The sequence below is a fragment of the Podarcis liolepis genome (genome assembly GCF_965112155.1).
Source record: "Podarcis liolepis genome assembly, chromosome: 9".
In the NCBI taxonomy this organism is placed as follows: Eukaryota; Metazoa; Chordata; class Lepidosauria; order Squamata; family Lacertidae; genus Podarcis; species Podarcis liolepis.
In genome coordinates this window covers 40596283-40622076 of record NC_139564.1, presented here as the reverse complement: position 1 = coordinate 40622076, position 25794 = coordinate 40596283, and the positions used below count along the sequence as shown (strand labels likewise).

At 40.0% G+C, this 25794-nt stretch overlaps 1 protein-coding gene and 1 long non-coding RNA gene across 14 annotated transcripts; one reads left to right on the top strand and one right to left on the bottom strand.

The window, feature by feature from the left end:
- Positions 1 to 3575: 3575 nt before the first annotated feature.
- On the bottom strand, positions 3576 to 20535 carry RBM46 (RNA binding motif protein 46). 12 transcript variants are annotated; one of them, XM_083520036.1, is made up of 6 exons: positions 19984 to 20535; positions 15009 to 15180; positions 14034 to 14501; positions 12641 to 13423; positions 7485 to 7544; positions 3576 to 4526 (listed from the first exon to the last, which is right to left on the bottom strand). In XM_083520036.1, exons 1-5 carry the CDS (start codon positions 20023 to 20025, stop codon positions 7489 to 7491), a joined length of 1521 nt encoding a protein of 506 aa, XP_083376162.1. In that variant the 5' UTR covers positions 20026 to 20535; the 3' UTR covers positions 3576 to 4526; positions 7485 to 7488. The 12 variants fall into 12 exon arrangements, with proteins under 12 accessions (XP_083376162.1, XP_083376163.1, XP_083376161.1 ...); XM_083520037.1 differs by lacking the exon at positions 19984 to 20535 and adding an exon at positions 17772 to 17923; XM_083520035.1 differs by lacking the exon at positions 7485 to 7544 and having other exon boundaries at positions 19984 to 20531.
- On the top strand, positions 17953 to 22257 carry LOC310714659. Of its 2 annotated transcripts, none has more exons than XR_014529934.1 (3): positions 17953 to 18092; positions 21354 to 21502; positions 22131 to 22257. It is a non-coding gene; the product is annotated as an uncharacterized lncRNA (long non-coding RNA). The 2 variants fall into 2 exon arrangements; XR_014529935.1 differs by having other exon boundaries at positions 18076 to 18203.
- Positions 22258 to 25794: the final 3537 nt, after the last annotated feature.

Sequence of the window (25794 nt, the reverse complement as noted above, 5' to 3'; positions counted from 1 at the left end):
ATGAAGAACAGTTAATGTCTTAATGCTACCTTATTCTTTTAAATAGAGATTAAATACTATTATGTAAAAAATCAGTGAATAATCATCAAAATTATTAAGATTATTCTGTTATGTACCTATTGTTAGCTTTAGCAGTGAGCATTAAATGATGTTTGGGCACCCAGTTCCATTTACAGTATCTGGGTATAATTTAGGCTGCAATTCTTAACAGCGCTTCTCTGGGCATAAGCCCCTGCTGAATTCAATGGAATTTACTTCTGAGTAAACATGAGTAGGGTTGTAGCCTTAGTCATTACTTCAATTTCTTTCTTCTACAGCTTTATCACTATCACAGCCTTCCACAACCATGCTGGCTAGGGGTGATAGTTGTGGTCCAATATATCTGGAGACGTCATTGGGGATGTCTGTGTTATCAACAACTGGCTTTTTGTGAACTACCATGGGTAATAACAATTACTATCAGAACTTTGCTTCATTTCTTTTTCTTCTGAACTCACTGTAACTATACGTATATGTATCTGCAACTCAGGATAACACTTCATGTATCTGATGAAGTGGACCATAATCCATAAGTCTATGCCATAATAAATTTGTTGGGGCGTTGCAAACACTGTGCAAACACTGTTCCCCTTCCCATTCCTCTCTCTGCCCATCTACAAAGGGTCTCCCAAACCTCTGGAACAAATTTTGAGACAAGCTGCTGCAGGGGAGAGGAGAAGATCCATTGCACAAGTGGAAGTCTGTTGTACAAGGGCAATGGCAGCTTTCATTACAGCCAATAATCTTTAAAATGCCATGACTGTTTTTTGTTGTAACAGACTAATATCCCTTTGCAAATTTCCCAGACATGTCAGGCTTTAAACCACAGCTGAACACAAGTTTACCATCGGTAATGTGAAATAACAATTTCTGCCTTTGCCAACTATGAAGCTCATAGAGTATTAAGACAAATGTTGTCATTTGGAAGTGGCAGTTGACAGAACTCATCCATCTTTATATATGATGTGAATATTCTTCAGATAGGAGGTGTAATCATTGTCAGCCAGCTTGTAAGAAAGCTGAACCACATCTCAGGCATTTTGTGGAGGGGATCATCTTATGAAAAGACTTTATCATGTCAGAAAAGCTACAGCAGCAACAGAAGCTGAACCTACAGTCTGCAAAGTCTGTTTGCAATGAGGAAATGGTTACCACTGTAGGCCCTTTTATGGAACTCCCTTCCAGCTGAAGTCAAACAGGTTTCCTACTGAATACTTTTTTAATTCCAGTAGGCATTTTGACTGAATTCTGATCTTACAGTTTTGACCCATTTTTATGTTCAATGTGTTCCTTGTAAACCGCTTAAGAGACAATTGTAATTAAGCAGTATGTAAACTGTCTAAACAAATACGTAAATATCCAACCTCGTGCAAATGGACTTCAACTTGCACAAAGGGCCTTCCCCTTCCTCTCTGCCCCCATCCTCCTGAAATACTTGAAGGCTCTCAAAAGCTCAAGAACAGATTTGGAGTGTGTGTGCAGGGGGCTATTGGGGCAAAGGAAACCCCACTGTGCCACTGTGAAAATTGACAGGCAGCTGCAGCTAGATATCATCCAATGGGATTTGAATGTTTCATTTTGGTAACACTATAGAAAAGTTCCAGATATGAACAACATGAAACAAACTTCTCAATTTTTTTCGGTACTGCATTACAAAACAAGGAGTCTGAAGTTGTCAACGTGGGCTGTGATGAGTAATGCTAAATTAACACAAATCAAACTAAATTTCAACCCTGGTGTTTTCAAATACTGTAAGGTTTTTTTTCTTTCCAAATGTAATGTTGCTGAAATATTATGAGGTTTGTTTCCAAACCAGAAGCTCCAGTAAGTTTTATAGTTGTATTTATAAGGCTTTACTGCAGGTTATTTTCTTGATTTCAGTACAGTATAATTTTCATCTTAGCACTATCCCATGGCTCTCTACATATCAGTGGATAAAAACCTTCATGTCATTAGGTGAAGGAAGCTTACTCCATGTCTTCTGTGTTGACACAGGTATAAGATCCTTTTCTAGCATTAGACTTAAGCATTGTTTGCTGGGTTTCCTTAGTACAGAGTACCAAGTTCAGCAGGGTCAAATTAGTGCTATCAAAATGCAATCCACATTTACTTATATCAGTCTGGGGATTAGTCGAAGTAGCACTGAACTGGTGGGTAAGCATTAACAAAGAGAACCTGTCCATCTCACCAGTAAAACATCTGTTTTCGATTTGTAGCCAATGCCAGCCTGAAACCGGAAAACTATTTGCATTCTCTTCAGATGGGGAAAAAAATGCATTTGGTTTTTCCCAGAAAAGAAATACATTCGATATACATTGTGCTGACAAACAAACCAGATTGCTTCTAGTGGGAAAGAAATTCTACTTCTAAACAATATGCATCTTCACAAATATCAAATTCAAGTTACAGACTAAAAAATATTTCCAGTTTGGAGCTATGGAGCATTGGCCAACCAAGATAAATCATTATCAAGTTCCACTGACTTTAGTAGGAAAAAATAATCCAATTTACTAAAATTTCTTAACATTAGGTCATTTGCAATTAGGAATGAGGCAGGGGGAGGGCTCTGCCTCGATTATGCCCATGATCTGAAAATGGATACAAATATTAAAACATATACCAGGTTGCAGCAGCTTTTCTCAGCTTTGTGGCACATCTGCCTAGGTGCCTTTTTCCTCAAAGTTTGGGATAGCACTGTGGCAAATTAATGCTCTCCATTATTAACGGGGGCAGGCAAGACTGCTATAACGCAACCATATAACTTTCCTCATGCTGCAACTGACAATTTCTTTTCACATTCAGAATTTGATAAACTGCTTCCTTTCGTAGCAGCAAATGTTTCAGTTGTTCAACACAACACTAAGTTTAAAAGTAGTGTTTGATAACTAATGGATCTTTGGAATTAGTTATCTAACTAAGAGTTAACCAAGAGAAAGTAAACTAGACTTCCATAGCTCGTTAGACCCATTTGTTTTTTATTTCCTTTGCTAGCTGCATAGATATTTTCAATTCCAAAGGCAGGATGTAAATAAACTCTAGAAGCCATTCATGCAGCACATTGCTGCCACCTACAGTTCAAAGTAAGTATGCTGTCTTCATTGAGAAGCAACTATTATTAATATTCTACAACATATGTTGCTATTTATATTTATATGCAGAAGCTCTTTAAAGAAAACCAGGTTCAGAGCAGGGGATAATAGGGAGAAGAGGAGCAGTGGTAGACAGGAGGTGCCTTAACCCTTCCAGTGCCTAAATTTGGAAATCAAGATGGGTGGTGAAAGAATGCCCTTTATCCCATCCACATTTCTGTATCTATATGTTAGTGATACAGCATGCAACTGAATGGACGACAGAGAATCCACTCTAATAACTTATAAACTGGATCTTATTTGCAGTTTCATACGGTGGTTTGCAATATGTGCATTTTAATCAGATAACTTATTGGTTCAACACCACAGGAGGCAGAATCATGGTAATAAGCTGATTTGAAATTTACTGACAACTACTTTACGTATTAAAGACAAATCTCATTAGTATTTTATACAGCAAGAATTTAATGTCAAAATGTCTGCATTCAAGTATGGAATTAAACACATGATATAAACATTAAAAACATGACAACATGCAAATAGAACAGTACCTTTAACAAATAATGCTTAACAATGTAAACATTGGATAAATTAACACAAAATAATTTGTTTCATTAATAAAACAAATATTTATGATGCAACTAAAATGCAAAGTGATTTACAAGGACCACAATAGTATATAAGTTATTTGTGTGAAGTCAAATTTGGAGGCATTCACTTGGAGTTAAGTTTTTGTTTTTCTACAAAAATAAATCTCTCATATGTATCATTTCCTTCTTACATAATACTTTGCTTTTTAACTAAATAATGTTTCCCATCTCCAAGAGAAAAGAAAAGAAGTGTGATCCTTGGTAACAAGATTATAACCAACATTTGTAGGCACTTAAAATATGTTAATGCTACCATTCAGCAAAGTAATTACTTAAAAAAAATATTACTTGGATTCCCTTACCTACAATTAGACAAGGCATGAAATACTATGTCACGTTTGAAAGAATCCCACTCTTGCCAAACAAAAACACGTTTGAAACTTTATCTTCACACAAATTCAGTAAATTTATAAGCAATCTGTAAAATGGATAAAGTTAACTCACCAAAACTAATTGCGTGGACCCGATTAAAACTAAAACTACACTCTAGATTTAAAATAAAATAAAACATATTCCATTTTCATCCAGCTTTTTCTCTTTTTTTTTTTTCAAAAGAATGAGGCCTGATTGGAAATATACAGACGCTGTCCAACATGGTTGCTATTAGCAAGTGGAATTGTTGGTGACAAAGGGTAGCTTGGATAAGAATATGGTCTGGATGCATATGGTAACATGCTGGTTGTTCCAGAAGAGAGAGTAGCGCTAACTGGAGAAATGTTATTTACTGAACTTCGACGGAAATTGTAGTCTGTAAAAAAACAATAATAATCTGAGTTAAGTTTGAATGTACAACAGAGGTTTAATTAAGCAACAAAAGTTAAGAAATAATGGGTTTCCAAGAGTCCAACCTTAGCAAGTTTTAAATCTTTGCCTTTAAGACTCAATCTACAAGTTAGAAATATGTCAGTTTCAGAGAAAAAGAAAGTGGCAGTACTTTTTATCACATCAATTAGCCAATATTTAACTACCATGCATCTTGGTATATGCCTACATCTCTTAACAATTTAAGTATTATTGCTGCTGCGCAAATACATTAATAATAATTTGCAGAACTGCAACAAGTTTTTCAAAGGAAAACAGCTAAAAACACATCTATAAATAATTTCCCAGCATGTGCATCTTAAAATTCAATACTGTTTAGTAACAAATTAAATTTCTATTTTATGACTGACCAACAAAAATTCTTAATTTTCCCACTCAGTTATGCCTTCTAAGATAATACAAGCCAAAATAAGCCACATTATTTTCTCAACACCATAAAAGGAACAGGATGAAGCTACTCTTGGTTTTAGCCAACAGATTATATTCTAAAACAGTGTTTCCCAGCCTATGGGTTGCAACTTGCAATGCCTGTGCAAGTGGAGTTTATAAGCAAACCCCAAATAATAATTTTTTACTTTTAATCCTTAACTGAAATAATGAACACCTCTTACAACTTTTTGCTTCATTGGCATATTGGAATGCTATGTTGACAAAGAGAAAGGCTCAAGTCTTACATTTTAATGCTTGGAAACCTGGCAGGTGATGGCAGATCAGGCCACAATGTACGCATACACTGTCACTATTACTGTACTTGCTAAAATGAACTTTATCATGAATAGAACAATAAAAAATATTTATAGTTCATTATAACTACACTATATATTTAAAGTAGTATTACGTACATCACTTTCACACTCATAAAAGGTAAAGGTAAAGGACCCCTGACAGTTAAGTCCAGTTGCAGACGACTCTGGGGTTGCAGCGCTCATCTCACTTTACAGGCTGAGGGAGCCCACGTTTGTCCGCAGACAGTTTTTATGGGTCATGTAGCCAGCATGACTAAGCCACTTCTGGAAGCCAGAGCAGCACACGGAAACGCTGTTTACCTTCCCACCAGAGCGGGACCTATTTATCTACTTGCACTTTTTTGGTGTGCTTTCGAACTGCTGGGTTGGCAGGAGCTGGGACCGAGCAACGGGAGCTCACCCCATCGCGGGGATTCAAACCACCAACCTTCTGATCGGCAAGCCCAAGAGGCTCAGTGGTTTAGACCACAGTGCAACCCACATCCTTTCACACTCATGGCTTCCCCCAAAGTTCAGTTCCCCCCAAGAACTTTTGTTTGTTAAGAGTGCTGTGAGTTGTTAGGAAAACCCATTCCCCTGCACAGAACTACAATGCCCAGAGATCCCTGGGTTGTTAATCCACTTGGGGAATTGTAGCTCTATAGGGGAACAGGGATTTCTAACAATTCTCAGCACCCATAACAAACAGTTTCCTGGATTACTTGGGGGAAGCCAAGTGATAGAATACTGCTTTAAACATATAGTACCGACGGGGCCCTACACTGTTTATGTAACCATATGTTTATAGAATAATTTTTGTAGCTTTTGAAGCAATATCCTGCAATCCAGATGGTGGGTGTTCTGACATTCCCATAAACAAAACTGAGAATCACTTTGTAAGTACAGTCGTACCTTGGAAATCGAATGGAATTCATACTATACTATAAATATTTCAACAAACTGCACATTAATAGGAGTGTTAAGTAAATTTGTCTTTGGGTGCCTCAAGTTGTTGGTTATAAAATAGGCAAACTTGCCATTAAAATGCACAAAGCTGATCACTGTCAAAGACCTAAGATACAAAATTCACATGACAATGAAGCTATAGATCACCACAGCAAGGAAATGTGAACTTGTGGGTTGCTGTACCAAAAAGGTTGTGAACCACTGTACTAGATGACTTGGCAGAGTTACATATTGGTTCAAAATAAAAACAAGTACATAGCTGTATTATTAGGAAAATGTAAATGCTATACTATAGTTCTTAAAACCTGCATGGACAATAACTTTGTTTTAAGTCTTTTAAAGTACCATAAATATCATGGCTTGTTTTCCTATAGTAGACTAGCATATCTACTCTCCTGAACTAGGCAGGATATTTTAGGGGGGGGGAGGCATGGGGGGATTAGAAATGATTTAATTTGCAGCCCTCCAGTTAAAGTAGAGTACACAAGTTCAGACCAACTTCATTCCTTGGACTTCATAAACCTTGCCATTTATTTTTCAACATATATTTTAAAGCTCAATGAACCAAAACACAGGCACTACGTCATCAACATTATTTATAGGCATGCTAACAATATACTAGGTGCTAAACATGAATATGCATAAGCTTCTGCCATAATCTAGATAAAAATGTGAAATGAAAAGGGAAAGAATTTAGTGTGACAGTAAAATCAGCATTTGGACGCTGAGACAAAAAAGAAGCAAAAGGAGTCACAATAAATAAAACTTTATGAATGATAGAAGACATTTTAATATCAGTGGATGGTGTGGGGAACAGAAAAAATAGTATTAAAACATCAATTAGTTTATATGCAATTTAAGGTCATTCTCAGAGAAAGGCTCATTTAAGTATGATTTTTGTCACACAGAAATTTCTTGTGCCAGAAAAAATATTGTATTTACATATTTTCATATTATTTCTGCCAATAGTTAAATATATACCCTGATCACTCTTTACAATGGAGGAGAATTTGTGACTTTTTACTATTGGGGATTAATTACTGAAATTACATGCAGCATTCAAAACAGAAGTGCAATAATCGAAGCACAAGTTATTTCTCTGCAAATGGCAATTTCATTCCGGGGGGAATTCCAAGCGTTTAACCAGGAGTGAATTTGGCCCATTTTTTTCCCCCTTCAATCAAGTAACTTACCTGCTTACTTTCTCCAAATTTTCCTACACAGGTCCAGACTGGGGATGTTATGTACCCTTTCTGCAAGCAGTGGAGACAGAATGTAACAATCTTCAAGGTGATGTTAACCCTAACAAAAGTGTATGGAATTCTGGAACTTAATTAACTGGACTATGCATTTTCAGTTTGTTATGTATGTGTAACTTTTTAGTTCTCAACTCACTTTAGGGCACTGATCCTCCGCACACTGAAGTTATGATTAACAACCCCCAATCCTCCTGTACTAGCACACACCTTAAGAAAAAAGGCACCAAGTCCTTCATAAAAAACCGCCACAAAATTCATTATGCAGTACAATACTGTTATGTTGTGTTGGCATTGCAAAATACACCTTCACAAATATGCCAGCTAAGAACGCAAGAATAGTATGCTGTTGCAGTGCTGATCTCAAGGCATAAATTCCAGAAGTACTGAGCTCTTCATTTCTAACTAAAAGCAATCTAGAGGTTTCCTTAGTACGTTGAAGTCACAGGGTATAGATTTGCATAACATATACTAAAATAACAAGATCTAAATTGCCGATTATGAACTTGATCAGACTCCCATTGGTTTTAGTAAAGGACATAGTTGCCAAACAAACAAAAAAATCCCTTTTATACAAGGAAACCTATCTGTTACTTTGTATTTATTTTCAGGTATATTGGCACAGGAAAAATGTTTACTATTTCTCTCTCCTATAAACTTTCACATGTCCATTGAGGCAGTATAACCCATGATCTTCTTACATTTTAATACAGATAATTTAAAGTTGGTTTCCATATCTACCAATAACTGACAATTCTGTGATAGCTCCCTTCTCAGCATCTGATAATAACATTTTAAATTGAGTTTCCAAACATGAACATTTTTCAGTTATCTAATGTTATATTAGTACTTAACTGCACAAGCTGAATGGTAAGTACAACTTTATACTGTTTGAAAAATCTCTCAACCTCTAGCTATGTTAGATTTGTTGTTGTTATCCTGTTGTGTGAAGTGGCAGGCTGGTTCCTTTCTCTAATAAACAATCAGCAATGTGAAGGCCCCGGGGAGGGAGGGAACATAGTATGTTTTTTAAAGACCCCTTTTCCCCTCAAAGCTTTTTTTCTGAAAAATTGGAAAAATCTGGATGATGAAATATTTTCTTTAAAATGATGAAAATGTTTAAGACAAAGTGTTCATATATTTATTCCCCAAAATGATTTCTAAAACTGTGTAACAGGAAGACTTATATGTAAGACTATATACAGTACCCCATCATTATAATTCCTGTAAACTTAGGACATGCAACTCCTGAGTACAACTCTCAAATGCAACAGTAAAACGCATTTCTGCCTCCTGGAGGGCACTGCCATTGTCACAAGAGAAGGAAGGATTCAATGTATTCTTTTGTTTGTGGCCTTCCTTCTGTTGGCATACTTTGTAGATCTGTTTCTATTCTCTTGACTAGGCCTCAAAGGACTAGGAGTGAGAGAAAGTACAGGAGTGCATTTTATCAACATAAGTTTGTAGCTATCGTACCACCCAATCTTCAGAAATTTGACCCTGCAATAGTCAATCACGCATTAGTGATTTCCAGACTAGACTACTGCAATGTACTCCAAATAGCCTTTGAAGATATATTGGAAACTACAGTTGGTACAAAGTGTGGCTGCCTCGCTTCTGCCTGGGACCAAGAGATTAAGTCAATCATGCCAAAATTGTTGATAACATTTAAAGCCCTGAACAGTTTGAGTTCATATTACTTTATGTTATCTCCTGTACTTATTCCAAGTCAACTCAAATCCTAAGATTTCTGCCTGTAAAATCTATTTGGCTGATAAGACACAAAGAACCAGGACTTTTCTGATGTGGTCCCCCATTTATGGAACTCAACTCCAGTAGAAGTCAGGAAAGCCCCATTTCTTATCTCTTTTAAACAAACTCTAAAGAAATATTGTTTTAAAACGGGGTGAGGTTGACAATTGAGCTAGAATAGTTGGGACATGTTTCCAATGCTGGCTTTCGCCTATTTTAGTCTATGTTGGTCTTATTGTTGTATTTTAATTGTTACTGAAGTGTTTTAGTTATTGTAAAGCACTTTGTGACACTATTGGTCTGAAAAGTGGACAGCCTTCTAACTAAATAAATGTACGTTTAAGCCTCTCTTGTACTGCCATGTTTGAAAATTGTTAATACAGATAGGAAAATGGAAGGAAAATGAAATGTTTACTGTAAACTGACACAAGTTTAGTCACAGATTTCAATACAGTTTGCATTTGATTCACACTTCCCAAACCAATACAAGAACCAAAACAACCTCAAAAATTCTTCTAATTTTTCAATTCAGTTTTCCAGCCAAGTAACGTGTAAATAAATGCATGTACTGGAGTAAAGTATGCATAAAAATGCATATATTAGTGGAAACAATGTACAATGCATACTATTAGGGGAAACTGTTCTGCCAAATGTGTATATCAGGCATCCCCAAACTCAGCCCTCCAGCTGTTTTGGGACTACAACTATCATCCATAGCAAACAGGACCAGTGGCCAGGGATGATGGGAACTGTAGTTCCAAAACAGCTGGAGGGCCAAGTCAGGGGGTGCCTGGTGTATATTATGCAACACTGCATACAAATCTGAGTATATTATGAAAAATACACACTATATTCTGATGAATTTTCATGTGGATTGTTATTTTAATTACAAAGTGATGTAGAAATGTGGAATACTGAAAATGAGAAACTTGGAAGAACCCATAATTGACTGATTGACCCATCCTTACTGAAGATCATTCAAGTCTCACATATAACTATGACTTATATGTGAATATGAAAAGTATTAGAGAGTAGTGATGAAAATAGAGGTACAATTTAGTTCAAATCTAACCTCAGTCATGAGCTGACTAGGTAGCCTTAACCAAGACCCTCTCTCCCTCTCTCAGTCCCCACATATCTCCAAAAATGGAGGAAAATAATGACTTGCCTTGCAAGGTTGTAGATATTACAACTAGATAATGCACATGAAGCACTTTGAATACTTGGCAGTGCTATACAAGCACTATGTATTATTATGCCTTTAGTCTTACTTTACCTATTTCCTCTTTTTTTTATTAAAGATTTTCTTGTTTTACAATAGTAAGTGTAATGTCTCTCATATTTTTTCCATGTAACATTTTTACAAATCCGTTTCATTTGTTGAGACATTACAGGGGAAAGAGAGAGAGAGAGAGAGAGAGAGAGAGAGAGAGAGAGAGAAGGGGTGGAGGGAGGGAAGGTGGGTGGGGGTGGGGTCGGATGGCGATGTTTCTGTTATGCTTAATGTATGCAGGGTTTGGTGTCAGCGTTTCTTGTGCTGTTCACTTGTGTTCCTTTGGTGGTGAGAGAGGTTGGGGTTGGCCTAGGGTGTGGTTGTTTGTTTGTGATTGGATGTGGTGATCTTTGTTTTTGTGTGTGAGTGGGGTGGGTGGGTGTTTTGGATCAGGTTAGCCATATTGATTCGACCTATTTCCTCTTGAAGGCTTCAGGTACAATTCTGGATTTTGGATAGCAGCAAAATATTATCAATGGGGCATACCAAATAGGATGTTTTCAAGAAACAGATCATCTGCAAAGTTTTCAATTTTAGATTGAGAAAAGGTAGTGGGAGTGTTTATTATAGCTACTGTGCTGAAAATTCTCAAAAACCAGCTTTTATATTGATAAAAGTTAACCTGAACTTTGAGTTGGCAGGAAGTAGACAATGCAATAGAGATTAGGCATATAATCCTGATAGGAATTCTGAAGATTATATTATAGTAACCCCTGTAATACAAGAGTAGAAAATATCCAACAGAATGTGTAGCCTGAGCACTAAGAATTAGGATATTCACTTTCTTAGAACTGCTGGTTATGAGAAGTCGGCAGGGAGAGCAGTACCAAACCTCATCAGCCAGATCATATTGTACAGTACAATACTTCAGTCATGTAAAAGTCACACCAGGCAAGTCAATTGGGAGGCTACTGCTATGCAAGACTGGACCCAAGAATAATACAAAAGGAATGGGTTTGGGGGGAAAGGTAACTCAGAGCAGTAATAAGTACGGTACTTAAGAAACAAGTAAGGTAGAACTAAGTATAATCAACTGAAAAAAATCCAAACTGGCAGCTGACTGAGCCTGAGACTTCCCTCAGATTATAAATGCTGTACAGGCATCCTCCCACTTACATACAATCAACTCATGTGCAACTGCATAATACGCACAGTGCTGGGCAATAATAATTTAATTCATAACCCACCCGACATGTCTTCTGATTTGTAACATTAATCATAGCACTTTCTCCTGCAGATGTGACCTCAATCATGCTTTATCTTTTCCTGGTTGAGTTTTCACAAACCCTTTACTTTACAACCTCTAAGGCCTTATCAACTATAAATTAGTCCTTTTCACAAAGGAAGTGGGTAACTTTTGCAAACAGTGACTATTTGCTTATAAAAAGAGCTTAGAAAAGGTGAAGAGGTTCGGGAAAATATTTTACCACTCATAGCTTAAAAAACCAGAGGTGGGAAACTTTTTCAAGTGCAAGAGCTGTATCGCCTTCTGAGGGCCACATGCTGGTGCTTGACAAACACATCTCTAAGGACAGTAAATGCCTCCCAAAGCCCTGAAAAAAGTTAACGCATTTGCGTAACTCCATCCTCAAAACAACTTTACTGTATCATTTTTTTTCTGCAATCCCCCCCCCCCAACGCAAGTATGTGATTGAAATGAAAATTAACTGCCACTGCCTTTTCAATAAAACTAGAAGAAGCCTCAATCTTAAAGGCAAAGATCCCAGATGAACATGGTCCAAAACAACAAAGAAAGTCAGATTTACACTGAAGATTAAATGTATTCTTGTTTTCTAGCATGCTGCTGCTTGACAGTTAAAAAAGATGAAACTGAGTATCTGACAGGTGCATTCTGAGGCAAAAAGTACAAAGTCTCTACATCCCTTGGTGTATGTAAAAGATTCTAAAGTATCTCTGGAGTATAAAATGCAGGCTTTTCCATAGAGCTTGATTACTAATCACCAGGGGCTACTATGAAGTCTTATTTGCTTTAGATTAATTATTCATTCTGCTAAAATAATGAACACCAAGAACCACCACAACACTAATAAATGTTTTAAGAACTTACCCAAGTGTAGCAGTGCAAACTGTGCTGCTAATTCTTTTGCATCTTCTACTGTTGTGCAGAGTTTGTCTGGCATAAAATAACTTTGGGATCCATTTGCAACAGTAGGAATAACAATCTTGTACACTAGTAGAACCTTTCCATCTTGACTTGTAGTTGAATACAAGTAATATTCTGGAGGAGCCCAGTTATTTTTGTTGCAGTAATAATCTAACTGCATTGCTGCAGAACTAAAATGACTAGATTTTAATGAGTACATGCTAATTGGAGTAAGCTTTGTTCCAGGAAAAAATGGGTAAGTACACCTTTCAATTTCAGGAGGACTTGGACTGTGCTGTCCATTAAGTCGAATTGGGAGACTGGCTGGCTTCGGTAGAGATTTTTGGTGACCATCTTCTTTGTTTGCAAAGACAAGGAGGTTTTCAGAACTGGGACTAATTTGTCCATTCAGATGTTGTCTCCAGGTACTCTCTTTGTTTACTGGCTTGGCCAGTGTTACCTCAATGCTAGCTCCATCAATGCATTTCCCATTCATTACTGACATAGCAGCAACTGCATCATCTCGGTTGAAAAAATGAACAAAAGCATAATCTCGAAGTTTCTTTACACGCTCAACAGCTCCTGGTTTAAATTTGTTAAATTCAGCCTTAATTGTTTCTTCCGTAGTCGAGATCATCAAGTTTCTAACATATAATACTTTGACTCTCTGCATGGTTTCTTCATCAACCTCTTTTTCTGGGTCTGCCCAATCAACCTGAATAGTATGGCCCCACAACTGGAATGTTCCTATGAAAGAAAAATGAAATGAAAATGCATCAATTTTTAACATTTTCCATAGTTACCTAAGAATGTTCATCTACTTCTCCCTTCACCCCACAACCCCCAAAAGCCTTTCCAAATGGTTGATGGCTGTCATAAGCAATGTGGGATAGGGCATCGTGGTTGATTTGCAGGGAACCAAATCAGAAGAGAGCCAAAAATCAACTCTCAGCTACACAGGAAAAACACAAATTTGCTTTATGTAAGAAGGCTCATTGTCATTTCTTCATTTCTCACTTCAGTATGAACTAGCTGTGATGGCAGATCAGTATAATAAAAACCCAAATTGACTCTATCAGGTATGAAATGGTGGTTCAATTTTAAGAACAAGTTTGTGGGAGAAAAGGACTTGAACACAGGCTTCAAGGTAAACTGTAGCCGAGGGATAATTTAGCATTCCTCACCTATGTGCTGCCCATTTTGTTCTTAATCAGATTCACCACTCCCTGCTTTCTACATGGCTAGGGAACAAGAACCTGCCACTATCTCATCAAGGTTAGCTCTTAGTGAAGTCCATTTCTAGGAATGAAGTGCTTGAAAAGAATGTTTACACTTTATATGAAAAACAAAGATTTACCAGGAATCAATTTTCTTCGTGCCATAGCTGCAGCTCTGTGGGATTCATATTCTACGAATGCAAAACCACGATTCTTTGTCTTGTCAGTTGCACTTGGATAAACAATAACATCTACTACACCTTCTGTAACTTTTTTCATTTCATCTAAGATCTCCTCTTTCTTCTTTTCTTTTGGGATAGCTCCAATAAATAGTCTGCAGTTATCCAAACTTACACAAACACCAATAAATTTTCCAGGACGGATCTCATAATTATTAAGGATCCTAATGGCAAGCTGAGCTTCTTCTTTGGTTGTATACATTACAAATGCATATCCACGATTCTCACCACTAAATTCCATCATCAGTCTAAATTCATAGATCTTCCCAGCTCTTTCAAAAACAGGAACTAGTTCATCTTCATACATATCACGGGGAATTTTCCCTACAAAAACTTCACAGCCTCGAGGTGGTGGTGGACCTTCCCAACCTTAAAAAAATTGTTCAGAACATTATTACAAATGCTATGAGACAAGATACATTGCCAATAAGAACTTTAACATACACGTCTTAACACATTAGGAAATTTCTAATTTGTTGTTTCCTGTATGATAAATAGATGGGGTAAAATATCTGTTTTATTAATAGAGTTTGAAAATAGTTTAATAGCTCTATTCCCCTACCCCATCCTGCTAGTTAGTGATTTCAACTGAATTTACTGCAAAATATGGTCAGAATTATAGCCTAGTCTAACAAGCAGGAATAAACCAACTTGAATCCAGTTACTTTATCTTAAGCTGGGATAGGTCAAATTATAGAAAGTGTAGTTTCCTGTAACATTAAGCACAAAAAGGATCTGCGCTATTTGGAAAAAGTAACTACAGAGTTCTCAGTCAATGTTAAATTGACCTACATTACACATATTAATTCAAAATCTGTTCCCTCACTCCCACTCCAAAGCTTAACATTCTCAAAATACACAGGTTTGCTTTCTTACCCGGTGGAGGTCCACCAAATTTTCGTTGTCCATTTTCTTGAACCATGTTGTAGCCAGTCTTTTCCATAAGAGCCAATAAGGCAGCCTCATTCTGAGTACCAGTTCTGACTTTACTGCACCCATTCGTTACATCTGTGTGTTCTTCATTCATTGCTGTAACGTCTTCTGCAAACTGATAGAATGTTCATAGTGTTGCTTAAACAGAAAGCACAATTTCTTATTTCATGTTAAGATCTTATTATTGAAAAACCTTTATTGAAAAGCAGTTACATGTTTAAGTAGCCTGATATATTTCAAAGAAAATTCATGATATATCTATATATGCTTGCTAATTTCCAGGATCATGTTTTAAGTTACATATCAATTTTAATGTAGATTTTAGTACATGCTGTATGGTTTTATTATGCAGTCTATTCCTGAACCCCAAAACACTGTATGAATATAATATAAACTAGCAAAGTGAAACAAAATGTTTAAAGTGTTTACAGTGTTTTAGCTTTATTAGTGCATAAGCAGAATTACTTTAAATAAATGTGCATGTGCAATAAACTGCAAGCTTCTGAAAATGCTTTTATAAACTGCTAAATGGACTCAGTAATTCTTGTTTATTTCAAACGTGATCCTCCCTTTTTCATCTAGAAGCTATTATCTGTAATGGGAAGAAGCTAAAATAACAAAACAGAACTGAAACGCAGTTAACCATATACAGGTGCTAATAATTATTTGATCAGCAATCAATTTCTGTTGTTAATGGAAATAACCATATTTTCTGGTAAGACAAAGTGTTGGGTTAAGTAGTCCCCTTCCCTTCTCATGTGGCAAGGAGTACTTGCTGAGCTTACTTTTTATTTCAATAGATCTCTGCTCAAACTAACCAGCTTTGAAGTTGGCTTGTTTGCAACTAACCTTTTTGTTGTTGTTGTTATAAGCCAGGATTCCCAGTGCATACATATTGCTGAGTATAGATTCTCTGAAATTGTAGAGCTAGAAGGTACCCCGAAGGTCACCTAGTCCAACCCCCTACAATGTAGGAATCTCTACTAAAGCATCCATGACAGATGGCCATCTGACCTATGCCAAAAACCTCTAATGAAGGAGAGTCCACCACCTCCCAAGAAAGTCTGTTCCATATTAAAACAGAGATTTAATATGCAGGTTTTTACCAAAGATCCAATTTAGCATGTTTGACTTACATTTATTATACATAATATCGCTCAATTCTGCATGCTATATAAAAACCTTTCCCCCCAAAGCAAGTCAATTAATGTCTCTTATTAGGAAGGGGGGAAATGCACATTGCAATTTTAAAAAATATATTCAAACTGATTCAAATGTTTACTTGAAAATTGTTTTTGTTGAAATACCTGTAAATATTGTAAAACATGACAACTCAGTAGCATGCACTTTCCTTACTCTGTTTGAAGGAATACCGTAATTACGGCACTGAACAATTCATTTTATGAAACAGTGTATTTTATTGGTGCTCTCAGAGATCCAAACCTCATAGCCTTCCTAGAGATACTGGTGAGCCCCTTGTGCCAAGCACAGAAAATGGAGCATTTCCACGAGAAATATGCTACACTAGAAATTTTTCTACCACCACCCCCCCCCCCATTTGCCGGATTTTAACAAAGAACGTCCTATCAAAGATTTCTAGACTCCTGGTGCACACATTCACAATTTTAGTAGTGCTTCTAACATGGGCATGGGGGGTGTGTGTCAGGTCCTCAGTTACTTTTATTTATTTACTTGATAGGGGAGGAGCGCTAACCCCATGGCTTCTAATATGAAACTCAAGACCACCTTTTGACTTTTCTATAGAGACGGCGTTTGTTTTCTTTTACTAGGAGGGCGCCCAAAGCCTCCTCTTTTGAACACAGTATTTTCAAGATTTGGGTGTGGTGGTTTCTCGGAGAGTCTCCACCGCTACCCAGGTCCCTGATGCTCCCGCGAACAGGAGCTAATGCTGGCATCAACCCCAACAGAAACTCAAAACCCAGGCATTTCTGGGGCAAGATCCTAAAGCGACCCACGTGCCGCTGATATGGCCAAATCGAGACTTTTGGGCTGCGCAAGTCTAAGTCTGCCAACGTAGAGCGGCAAAACTTTCGGGAAGTTTGGACCTCAGGCTTTCGGCCTACCGGCCGGCTCCCCCTACCCCGCTTCGCAATACCTTATGGGCAGGGGGACTAATCTTAACCAAGAACAGGGGTGCAAAGGATCAGACGCAGGGCCTACAGGCCGCATCCGCGGGTGAGAGGACGGCAAGGCCGGCTCGCCTGCCGTTCCCGTTTCTACGCCGCCTTTCCATTTTCTCCTCGGCTCTTTCTCGGGGTGGTTTGCTTTAAACCCCGGGGCTCCCTCTGTTCTGTTTCCGGAAAGGCGAGAAAATGGAAAGGCCGTTTCTACGGCCTGCTTTCGAAACTGTTCGAATTGAGCCCGTCGCTTCGCCCAGCTCGTGTGAACGTCTCCACTGGCCCTCGCCCTTCCCGCCCTTCTGTGGGCCCTTTTCCCAAGCCCTCAGGAACGACCGCTTGCCCTTCCCTTGAGAAACCGAGACAGGGAGTGAGGAGGCAAAAGGGAAAGGAGCTCAGCGCCGACGGCGGCAGGGCAGGAATTACTTGAACCCCCTCACATTACCACCTGCCAACCTTGTCGCCCAGGCAGGTTCCTACCGCCTAGGACGGAGGTGGGTGGGGGGTATAAGGCTTCCTTCTCTTGTACAGAGGGGGGAGAACACGAAGCCGCGCCACGCCTTCTCACCCGTGTGGCACACGCGCATCTGCCGCACTCGGCCGTCTGAGTTTGCGCCGGCTGCGTTTTTCGCGTGACGCCTCACAAAGATTGACGGCGGCCGCCTGCCAATGGGAACCCTTGAACCCCGGCGGAGCGGCACGAGGACAGGTGGGAGGGGTCGCTTTCTTTAAACAGGTGCGTCGCGCGCGGTTTCCCACAGGAGGGGAGACGGTTGTAAATCCCAACGGACGCGCCTCCCCCGTCTAATAATTCTCGTCGATGGCCAGAAGCAGCCAATGGGAAGGGAGCTGCCAGCTCATAGGCTGACTAAGGCACGTTTACTCGCAAGTAGGTTCCATGAGGGGGGGGGGCTTACTCCCAAGTAAGTGTGAGCAGGGTTGAAAGGAAACGGGAAAGATGCAACATAGCTACACACACTGGCCTGGTTCCCACAACACGGTAAGCCCAACTGTGGCTGATAGAGGAATAGGGAACCTTTGGTGCTCTGTATGCAATTAGGGTTTTTTGTGATAGAAAACAAATAAATAAGCAAGGAAAGGTACATACATATAGGACTCTGACTCCCATCAGCCAGTATGACCAATGGCCAGGGATGATGGGAAATGTAGTCTCAAAGGCCAAATGTTCCTTCACTCTGGCTTACATTGCCACTTTTTTGCTCCCACACCACTTGGCTAAACCCAGATTTGGCTGGTGGTTAAACTCTCTCCTCACTAACTGTGAACTGCAGTCAAGGTGGCACCAAGCTACCGTTTGGCCTCCAGGCATTCCTATGATCCACGAAGCAATTCAAAAACAGGCATTTTACAGCTTAGCATTATTCCCCACGTTACAGCTGAAAAGATATTAAAGAATATATTTTCCTTGCAGGTAACAATCAAACAGTTGCAATAAATGTTAATAGCTCCAGCCCCGGGGAAGGTAATGATGCCTAAGTGTGATTCTACTGAAATGAATCTCAGTTGCAGGCCTGCAGCCAACATTTTGGCTGGTAAAATATGGTGCAAAAAGTAAAACAAAAAGCCATCCCCACAGATTCTTTCCAGAGGCAGTGGGACACTCACATCACCAGAGCTGGGATGGAATGGTTGTTAGCCAAGAGACAGGCCAGCTGTTCAGCACAGCTCTCAGGTACTCCATAATAGCTCAGCCTGTACTGAGCAGGAAATCAGTTTGAGCAGCCAAGCCCAAAGAAAGCAGCTATCAAAAGCCAGGTGGGGTCCTCACATCACTAAGTTTTGCTGGTGTTGAAAGTTGCAGTACCTTATCTAGCCCTGTGTGGTGGTGGTGGTGCAGCAGAGATTAGCAGTTTTCTCTGCACGGAAGCTACCAAGTGAGACAGAGTTCCCTGCTCAAAATCCTCAGTGCCTTACCTTTGGCTGTGTCTCTGGCCTCACCTCATGCATCAGAGATGTGGAACTTCAGGCCTGTGGGCCAAATGCAGTCCTCCAGGTCTCTTTTGGCACTCTTCCCTGGCCACACACTCTATCCCCAAGCCAAAGCCCTCACCAGTCTTACCTCACCCCCTTCCTTGAGCATTTTTGCCTGGCTGGAATGTGATGTTGAACTTGGATAATGCCTTTTTTGTGAAGAAACTAGCCTGCTGTACCAAAGTGAAATGTATATTCATTGCTCTGCCCACTTTTGCCTCTGGCCTGATATTACCATGAGGCTCCCAAAAGGGTATGCGTTCCTCAGGATGAAAAAGGATCCTCCCACCCCTGCCTTATGGGTTTCTGTCAGTTGTCTCTTTCTTCCCCCTTCTCTGCTGCCCACTGAGTGTCCCACACACTTTACACCAGCTGACCTTGCCCTCTCCCCTATTCTGCACAGACTGTAGAAGGAGTATGGCCATTTTCCGAACTTCAGCAGAAAGGTGCTGGCAATCATCACCTTTGTTTTCCTTCTCTTCTTCCCTGGGCTTGCAGCCTGCAGTGTCTACCTTTCTTGGCTTGTTGCCATCTGGTCCTTACATACAATTCTAAAGCCAGCCTTATGCATGCTGCCCAGTGGAGGCTTGTCTATAAAAATGAATGGGGCTTTGCACCATCTACTTCATTCTGCTCTCAGACAGTCCCCACCTGCCTGACATCTTGCTTACAAACACTTCAGGGGTTAGCACAACTTATCCACTTCATCTTTAGCTCTCAGTGTTGACCATGTACAACTCGGCAGGGAGGAGAATGGGGACAAAACTATAATTCTTTGTTCCGCCTACCCCCTGTCTTCTACCAGTGCCCACCTCCTTCTGAAATCCCATGAGAAGTTCCAAGTCTCACAGTATTGTGAGATGCCACCAGGCTGCTCCTTCCTGTCTTGCTAGATATTGCAAAGCAGAACTATGATCTCGTTGCCATGGCAGTTGGGTCATTGTCTCTTTACACACCACACAATTGCACCTCTTCTCTCTCGCTTTGTCTCCTGTCTGTGAGAATGATCTGACCTCAGGACCTGCCCAGGATATTTTTTAGCCTGAGGAGGAAGGGAATGGAATAGCACCCTCCACCCCACTTGGGGCAGCAGGCTAAGTTAGGGTCCCAGGTCAGGTTGTGTGGCATAAATAGCTCTGTCCTCCAAGAGAGGGCAATGGCCAGAAACTCAGGAGCAACAGCTGACTGCTACCACCTGAGGTTGTCATAGCATTTTGCCTAAGGGTATGTCTGGCTCTGCTAGGCTAGCCTGCCCTTGCAATCTACCACTTTTGAGAGCACACACACACCACCTATCTCTGCTTTTCCAGATAAGTGCCCCAACTTCAGCTTGCGTGTTCCACTGTTTCTCTCTCTCTCTCTCTCTCTCTCTCTCCCCCCCCCCCCCATCATCGAATCTCACTTGCATTCAGCACCTTGTTTCAAACTCTTTTCTGTTTCTTCCAAGGTTAAAAGGGTACTACTGTAGGCAGCAGGGCTTCACTGCCACCAGTACAATGCAATCAGCAATAAGTATTAATCCAGAAAAACTAAGTTGTTATTGTGGTTTTTTTGTTGCTTCCACTTAGCTTTATCGGGTACTTTACATTCTTTCTTTTTAAAACAACATTTACACACACATTATATATAATAAATACAGAGATATTAAAAACTCAATATCTTAAATGTTATTTGCAGAATTTTAAATACCGTTTTCATACACTGTAATTACAGTTTAACTTTCAGCCCACATTGTTTTCACAGTGGCGTGTGATCCATCTCTAAGTCCTACGTTTATGTTCTAGTAAATTGCTGAGTCCCAACTTCTGAAAATTCTCTTGGGGGGTTCTTAAAAATAGTTAACCTAATTATTTCTGTTTAAATCCATATCTTACATTTTAGTTTGGATTTTTATTTTTATTACTTTGACATGTTTTTGTAAAAAATTTTCTGGATCTTCCACAGATGTATACAACTGGAATTTGCATTTCTTATGGGATGGTTTTTAATTAGATCATTGGAACATTTCATTGATTACCTCAAGCACTCTTACTACATACAGTAGAAGTGCCACCCTAATTGGCAGTCTCATCTACTTAAGGGAGTTCAGCATTTGTACAGACTTTTGCTGTAATAAGTTGTTGTTGTTTTTGGTGGTGGTGGTGGTGGTGTTATAAAGTGCATTATGGCCTGCAAAATGAGGATAAGGTTCACAACAGAAAGTGCAGAAGAACACGAGGCTGACAGAATCATATGTGCTTTTATGTCGTGCTTTCAAGCTTCACTTCAATGAATACATCTCCCATGTGCACCTGTCACTTGACACAGGTAGAACATTTTACCTTAATAATGGCAGATCATTGTCAGCTATCAGACTGAAACTTCAGACAGTTTAAGAAGACTGACTATATATTTTGTTAGCCTTAATACCAAGGAATAATAACGCTGTATCAGTGTTCAGTTCAACAGGAGGATGCCGCTAAGCAAGGGTTGAAGTGTGGCATGGGTGGCCTCAGTTCTTTGAATAATCACTTGCCTTAAATATTACAATTTTGGGCAGGGTTTCTCATTACAGCAGGGATGGGGAGCCTGAGGATCTCCAGATGTTGTTGGATCTCTGTTCCCATAAGCCTCAACCAGCACGGCCAATGATACGGGAATGTCATACAACAGCATCTGAAGAGTCATGGGTCCCCCATCCCTGCATTCCAGCAAACATCCCTTAAGTCAATGCAAATGATTAAAAGAACTGGAATCTTGATTCTCATGCACAGAAAAAAGCAAGATAAATGATTTCCCCTTCCCGATTAATCTTGTCTGTGCAAAACCTCAGACTTGGCTTCAGCTACTGTGGTACAAACAGTACTTTGCAGCTTTGAAACTTCTGCTACTGAACAAGTGGGACAGAGAACATCACTACAGAATTGTACCAGTTGTTCCTGTTGTTCCATTGTAGATGAACAACTCACAGAATGCTGACCAAGACACAGGCAGTGCAGCCCAGGTGAACTGTGATTCATCACCAAAGAGAAGCAGATATGATCTAATTAGTCTCACACACAATAAATAAATTTTAAAAGGAACCTGGCATTAATGCTGTCCTCCATTTTTGCTCATGCCCAACTACTGTACTGAAAAGCTGTGCCATAGAAGAAAGCTATTGGTGGGTTATGTTGCACTGGAATTTGAGCCAGGATTGAGCAACAGTTAGTTTTTTGGGTTGTACTGACATTAAAACACCAATACAAAACTCTTCAGATTCATAGAAAGTATATATGGATAAGTAATTGTTCTATGGTGAATATAACCAGGACCAGCCCTACCATTAGGTAGAGTGAGACAGGAGGGCAGGGAGTAGCATATGTCTTGTCAGATATACCCTAAGCTAGCCTGTTGGCTTCAGATGCAGTGAAGGATACAGTACCATCACCAGTGTTAAAGCAAGATTCAACTGCCATTTCAGCTGCTTTCTGTACATGAAATGGGAAGGGACACCATCTTGTTCTCGCCACAGGCAGCAAAATGTCTTACCCTGAGGGCTTTCCGATTTAAAATAAGTCTGCAAATAATGGATGTTTGTTTCCTACAGCTCTTTCTTTTCATTGAGAGTATGAAGTGGCGTGCATTGATTCTACCACATGCTGAGGGGGGAGGGGAGAGTAAATTATAAGGTTGGTGGCACTATCCTTGCTTCCTTGACAAATTCATTTTGATTTCCATTTGGTTGACAATTACCTGCTTGTCCCAAATAACTGGTCTCAATTCCATCATCTGGGAAAATGTAGGAAGCATGGCTGAGTTTTGTGGAGACAATAAACCATTATGCAAATAATCAAACCCTAGGGGCTGCTTTCAGAAAAGAGCACCTTGTAAGATCAGCAATACCCCCCAGTTGGAGGCCAATATGTTTCAGGAGTCAAGCAGATAGCCAGCTTCTGTGAGGGCTGCAGAGGATGATTGATGGAGGCCATTTATCTTATCTAGAAGATGACAGGACTATACAATCTGGAAGAGAAGGGAGGGCCAAGCTCCTCTTTATTCTGAGGACTGCCTTCTTTCTCCCTGCTTCTGTCCTCATTGCACTTGCCCCCTGCTCCTGCCAGCAACTTCTGTTCATTTCACAAACCCTTCTGAATCGAAGGTTTTGTTTCACTGGGAGAGGGGCAAGCTTTGTCTCCTTGTGAGAACATGTCTGTGCCTCCCATTGCTATGACTTTCAGCTCATCCAAAGTTGCAGCTTCTCCCCCAGCTGGTTTGGTGTTGTAATGCTAAAGAGAAAGAGATGATCACATGCAAGAAGTACCAATTGCCATGGTGTTTTACTGCAGCAGTTGCCTGTTTATACTATGCCCCCAACCGCTCCTCACTCTAAGATCTGGACTACCAGAGATCAGCAGAGTTGCTGTATGGCTTGTGGGGATGCAGAGTCAGTGTTTTATTCCCTCCTACCAACCCCCTTTGCAGAAGGAAAAAAGGCTCCCATGCAAATGAAACTGACCACAGCAGGAAGTTTTTCAAATTTGCATCTCAAAAAGAGGGAATGGCATGGTTGGAAGGGCCCCACATTCACATTGTTTGGGTTCATGTGTGCTAGCAGTAGAGTTGGGATCACACCAGTCATTATGCATTGGCTGGGTGCTCTACTCCAGATAGTTCTATTGGAGCTATGAATCACAGCCCTAGACTTCTTCAACTAGTTTTCCATTTACAAGCCCCCACCATTAAGCTATCTCACTTTTTAAAACTGTCTTCATCTTACGCTCAGGCAGCTTGCTGCAAAGATAGTCAATGTGGTGTCATCCAAATGTTTTGTTTTACAACACTCTTCAGCCCCAGCCAGCATGGTGGCCAGGGATCATGGGAGTTGATAGTCCGAAACGAGTCCAAACTATATTGCAGCTATTTTGGGGCAGTTTGAATTGGCCTGGCAAATTGTATATTACCTACCTGGGAACAGGTGCCCAGGTAGAAGTAACCTAAACGTAAGGTACAGTGCAGTGACATCACCACCAGAAAACAATGGGTAACTCTGTGAGCCATTAGCAGCCGGTATGAATATGCACCCATGTGGTCTGAGTCCATTTCAACAACGCCCAGGAAACATTTAATTTTGATGGCTTTCCCTGGTATAGTCATAACTGCCTCCAACATTGAGTGTCTATTTACACAAGCAACTAACCACAATTAGTAAGTTAGGTCTAAGACAGGTGGGGAGAAGATAAGCAGAACCCATTTTTTCAATGTATCTTCTCTCTTTTATAAAGGCATTGTTGGCCACCTGCTATTCCGGTTCCTTCAACATCTGCAAACCGGGTGATTTTATAGTTATTTGAGCAATTACAAGCCCCTGCCGAGAAGATTATAGGAACTGTGTAAAACAGATATACAAATATATATGCAAGCCAGTTGAGTTTTAAAGGGGGAGGAAGTTATCCCATTGTTTTATCAGAGATTTAAAAAACTCTAATACATCATAGACTGAACACAAGAGAGGACTTTCATTGCAGAAAGCATAGGTATCAACCATGCATCAATAAAGGGATGCATGGTTGTGATGTCAAGATGTGGGTTTTGGTACTGGTGAGAAAGAACATGACTATGTTAAGAAGCACTTCTGTTTTAAATACCAGATATTGAATTCTGAGGCTTCTTCTGTCCCACATGGAACAATCAGAAATGGCTTAAGACAGGTTAGGGGGCGGGGTAGAAATTCCAGCACACACACACTCCAGTGGTGCTGAAAACATAACAAATATGCCACCCAATTGTACAGTATTCATGTTTCCTCAGACATCTATCAGTAGCAGCCTCTAGCTTGCTAGGAATCAACAAGGGCAGAGGCCTCTTGTGCCTCCTGCCCTGCTTGTGGGGGGAGGTGCTCTGACCCCGCAAGCGATCTTTTTTGTTCTTAATAGCTCTGTGGTAGCTCCTACGTAAGTGTACTCAGCACTGTGGTCTAAGTAACTGACAATTTGCCACACTTTTTACAGCACCCTGAAATCTGCTGCCTGGTGCAGGTTGTTTCACCCTTTCTAATGGCAGGTCTAGCCCTGGACACAATGATGACACATGCTTCCCACTTCCCAGTGCATTAGCTGTCATAAAGCAGCTTCATGATTTCCAACCCGATTGGTCTCATTGTCAAGAAAAGATTAAAGAGCAAGGCAGTCTCCTTTCATCTTCCCTCAAAACACAGCCTTTCTCTCTCTTTTTTGCTTGCTTGTTAGCCACTTGTACCAGCCAAACTGTTTTAGTCTCTACACTTCAGAAACTTCTGGTATGATTTATAGCATTTAATAACAGGGACAGCTCTAGGAAGGTGCAGTTTTTTCACAGCCCTTAAATCCAGGCAGGAGGGTGGGAGGGAGTTTTGTAATTTAAATGGAGAGCCTCTTGGTGAATTAACTTCCCACTTTATAGAACTCACTGGCAGGACGTTGGGACAGAAGTCCAGGGCCCCTCTCAGCAGAATGAGCAGGAGGTCCCCCAAACGCAGCAGGGCTGGCTTTGAAGTAAGTGAAGTAATACACATTACTATCTAAAGAGGTGGCCCCTGTAAAGCCCAGAGTCTAAAATTAGAAATGTAAAAAAGCAGAGGTGAACCAGTCAGAAGTTGTTAA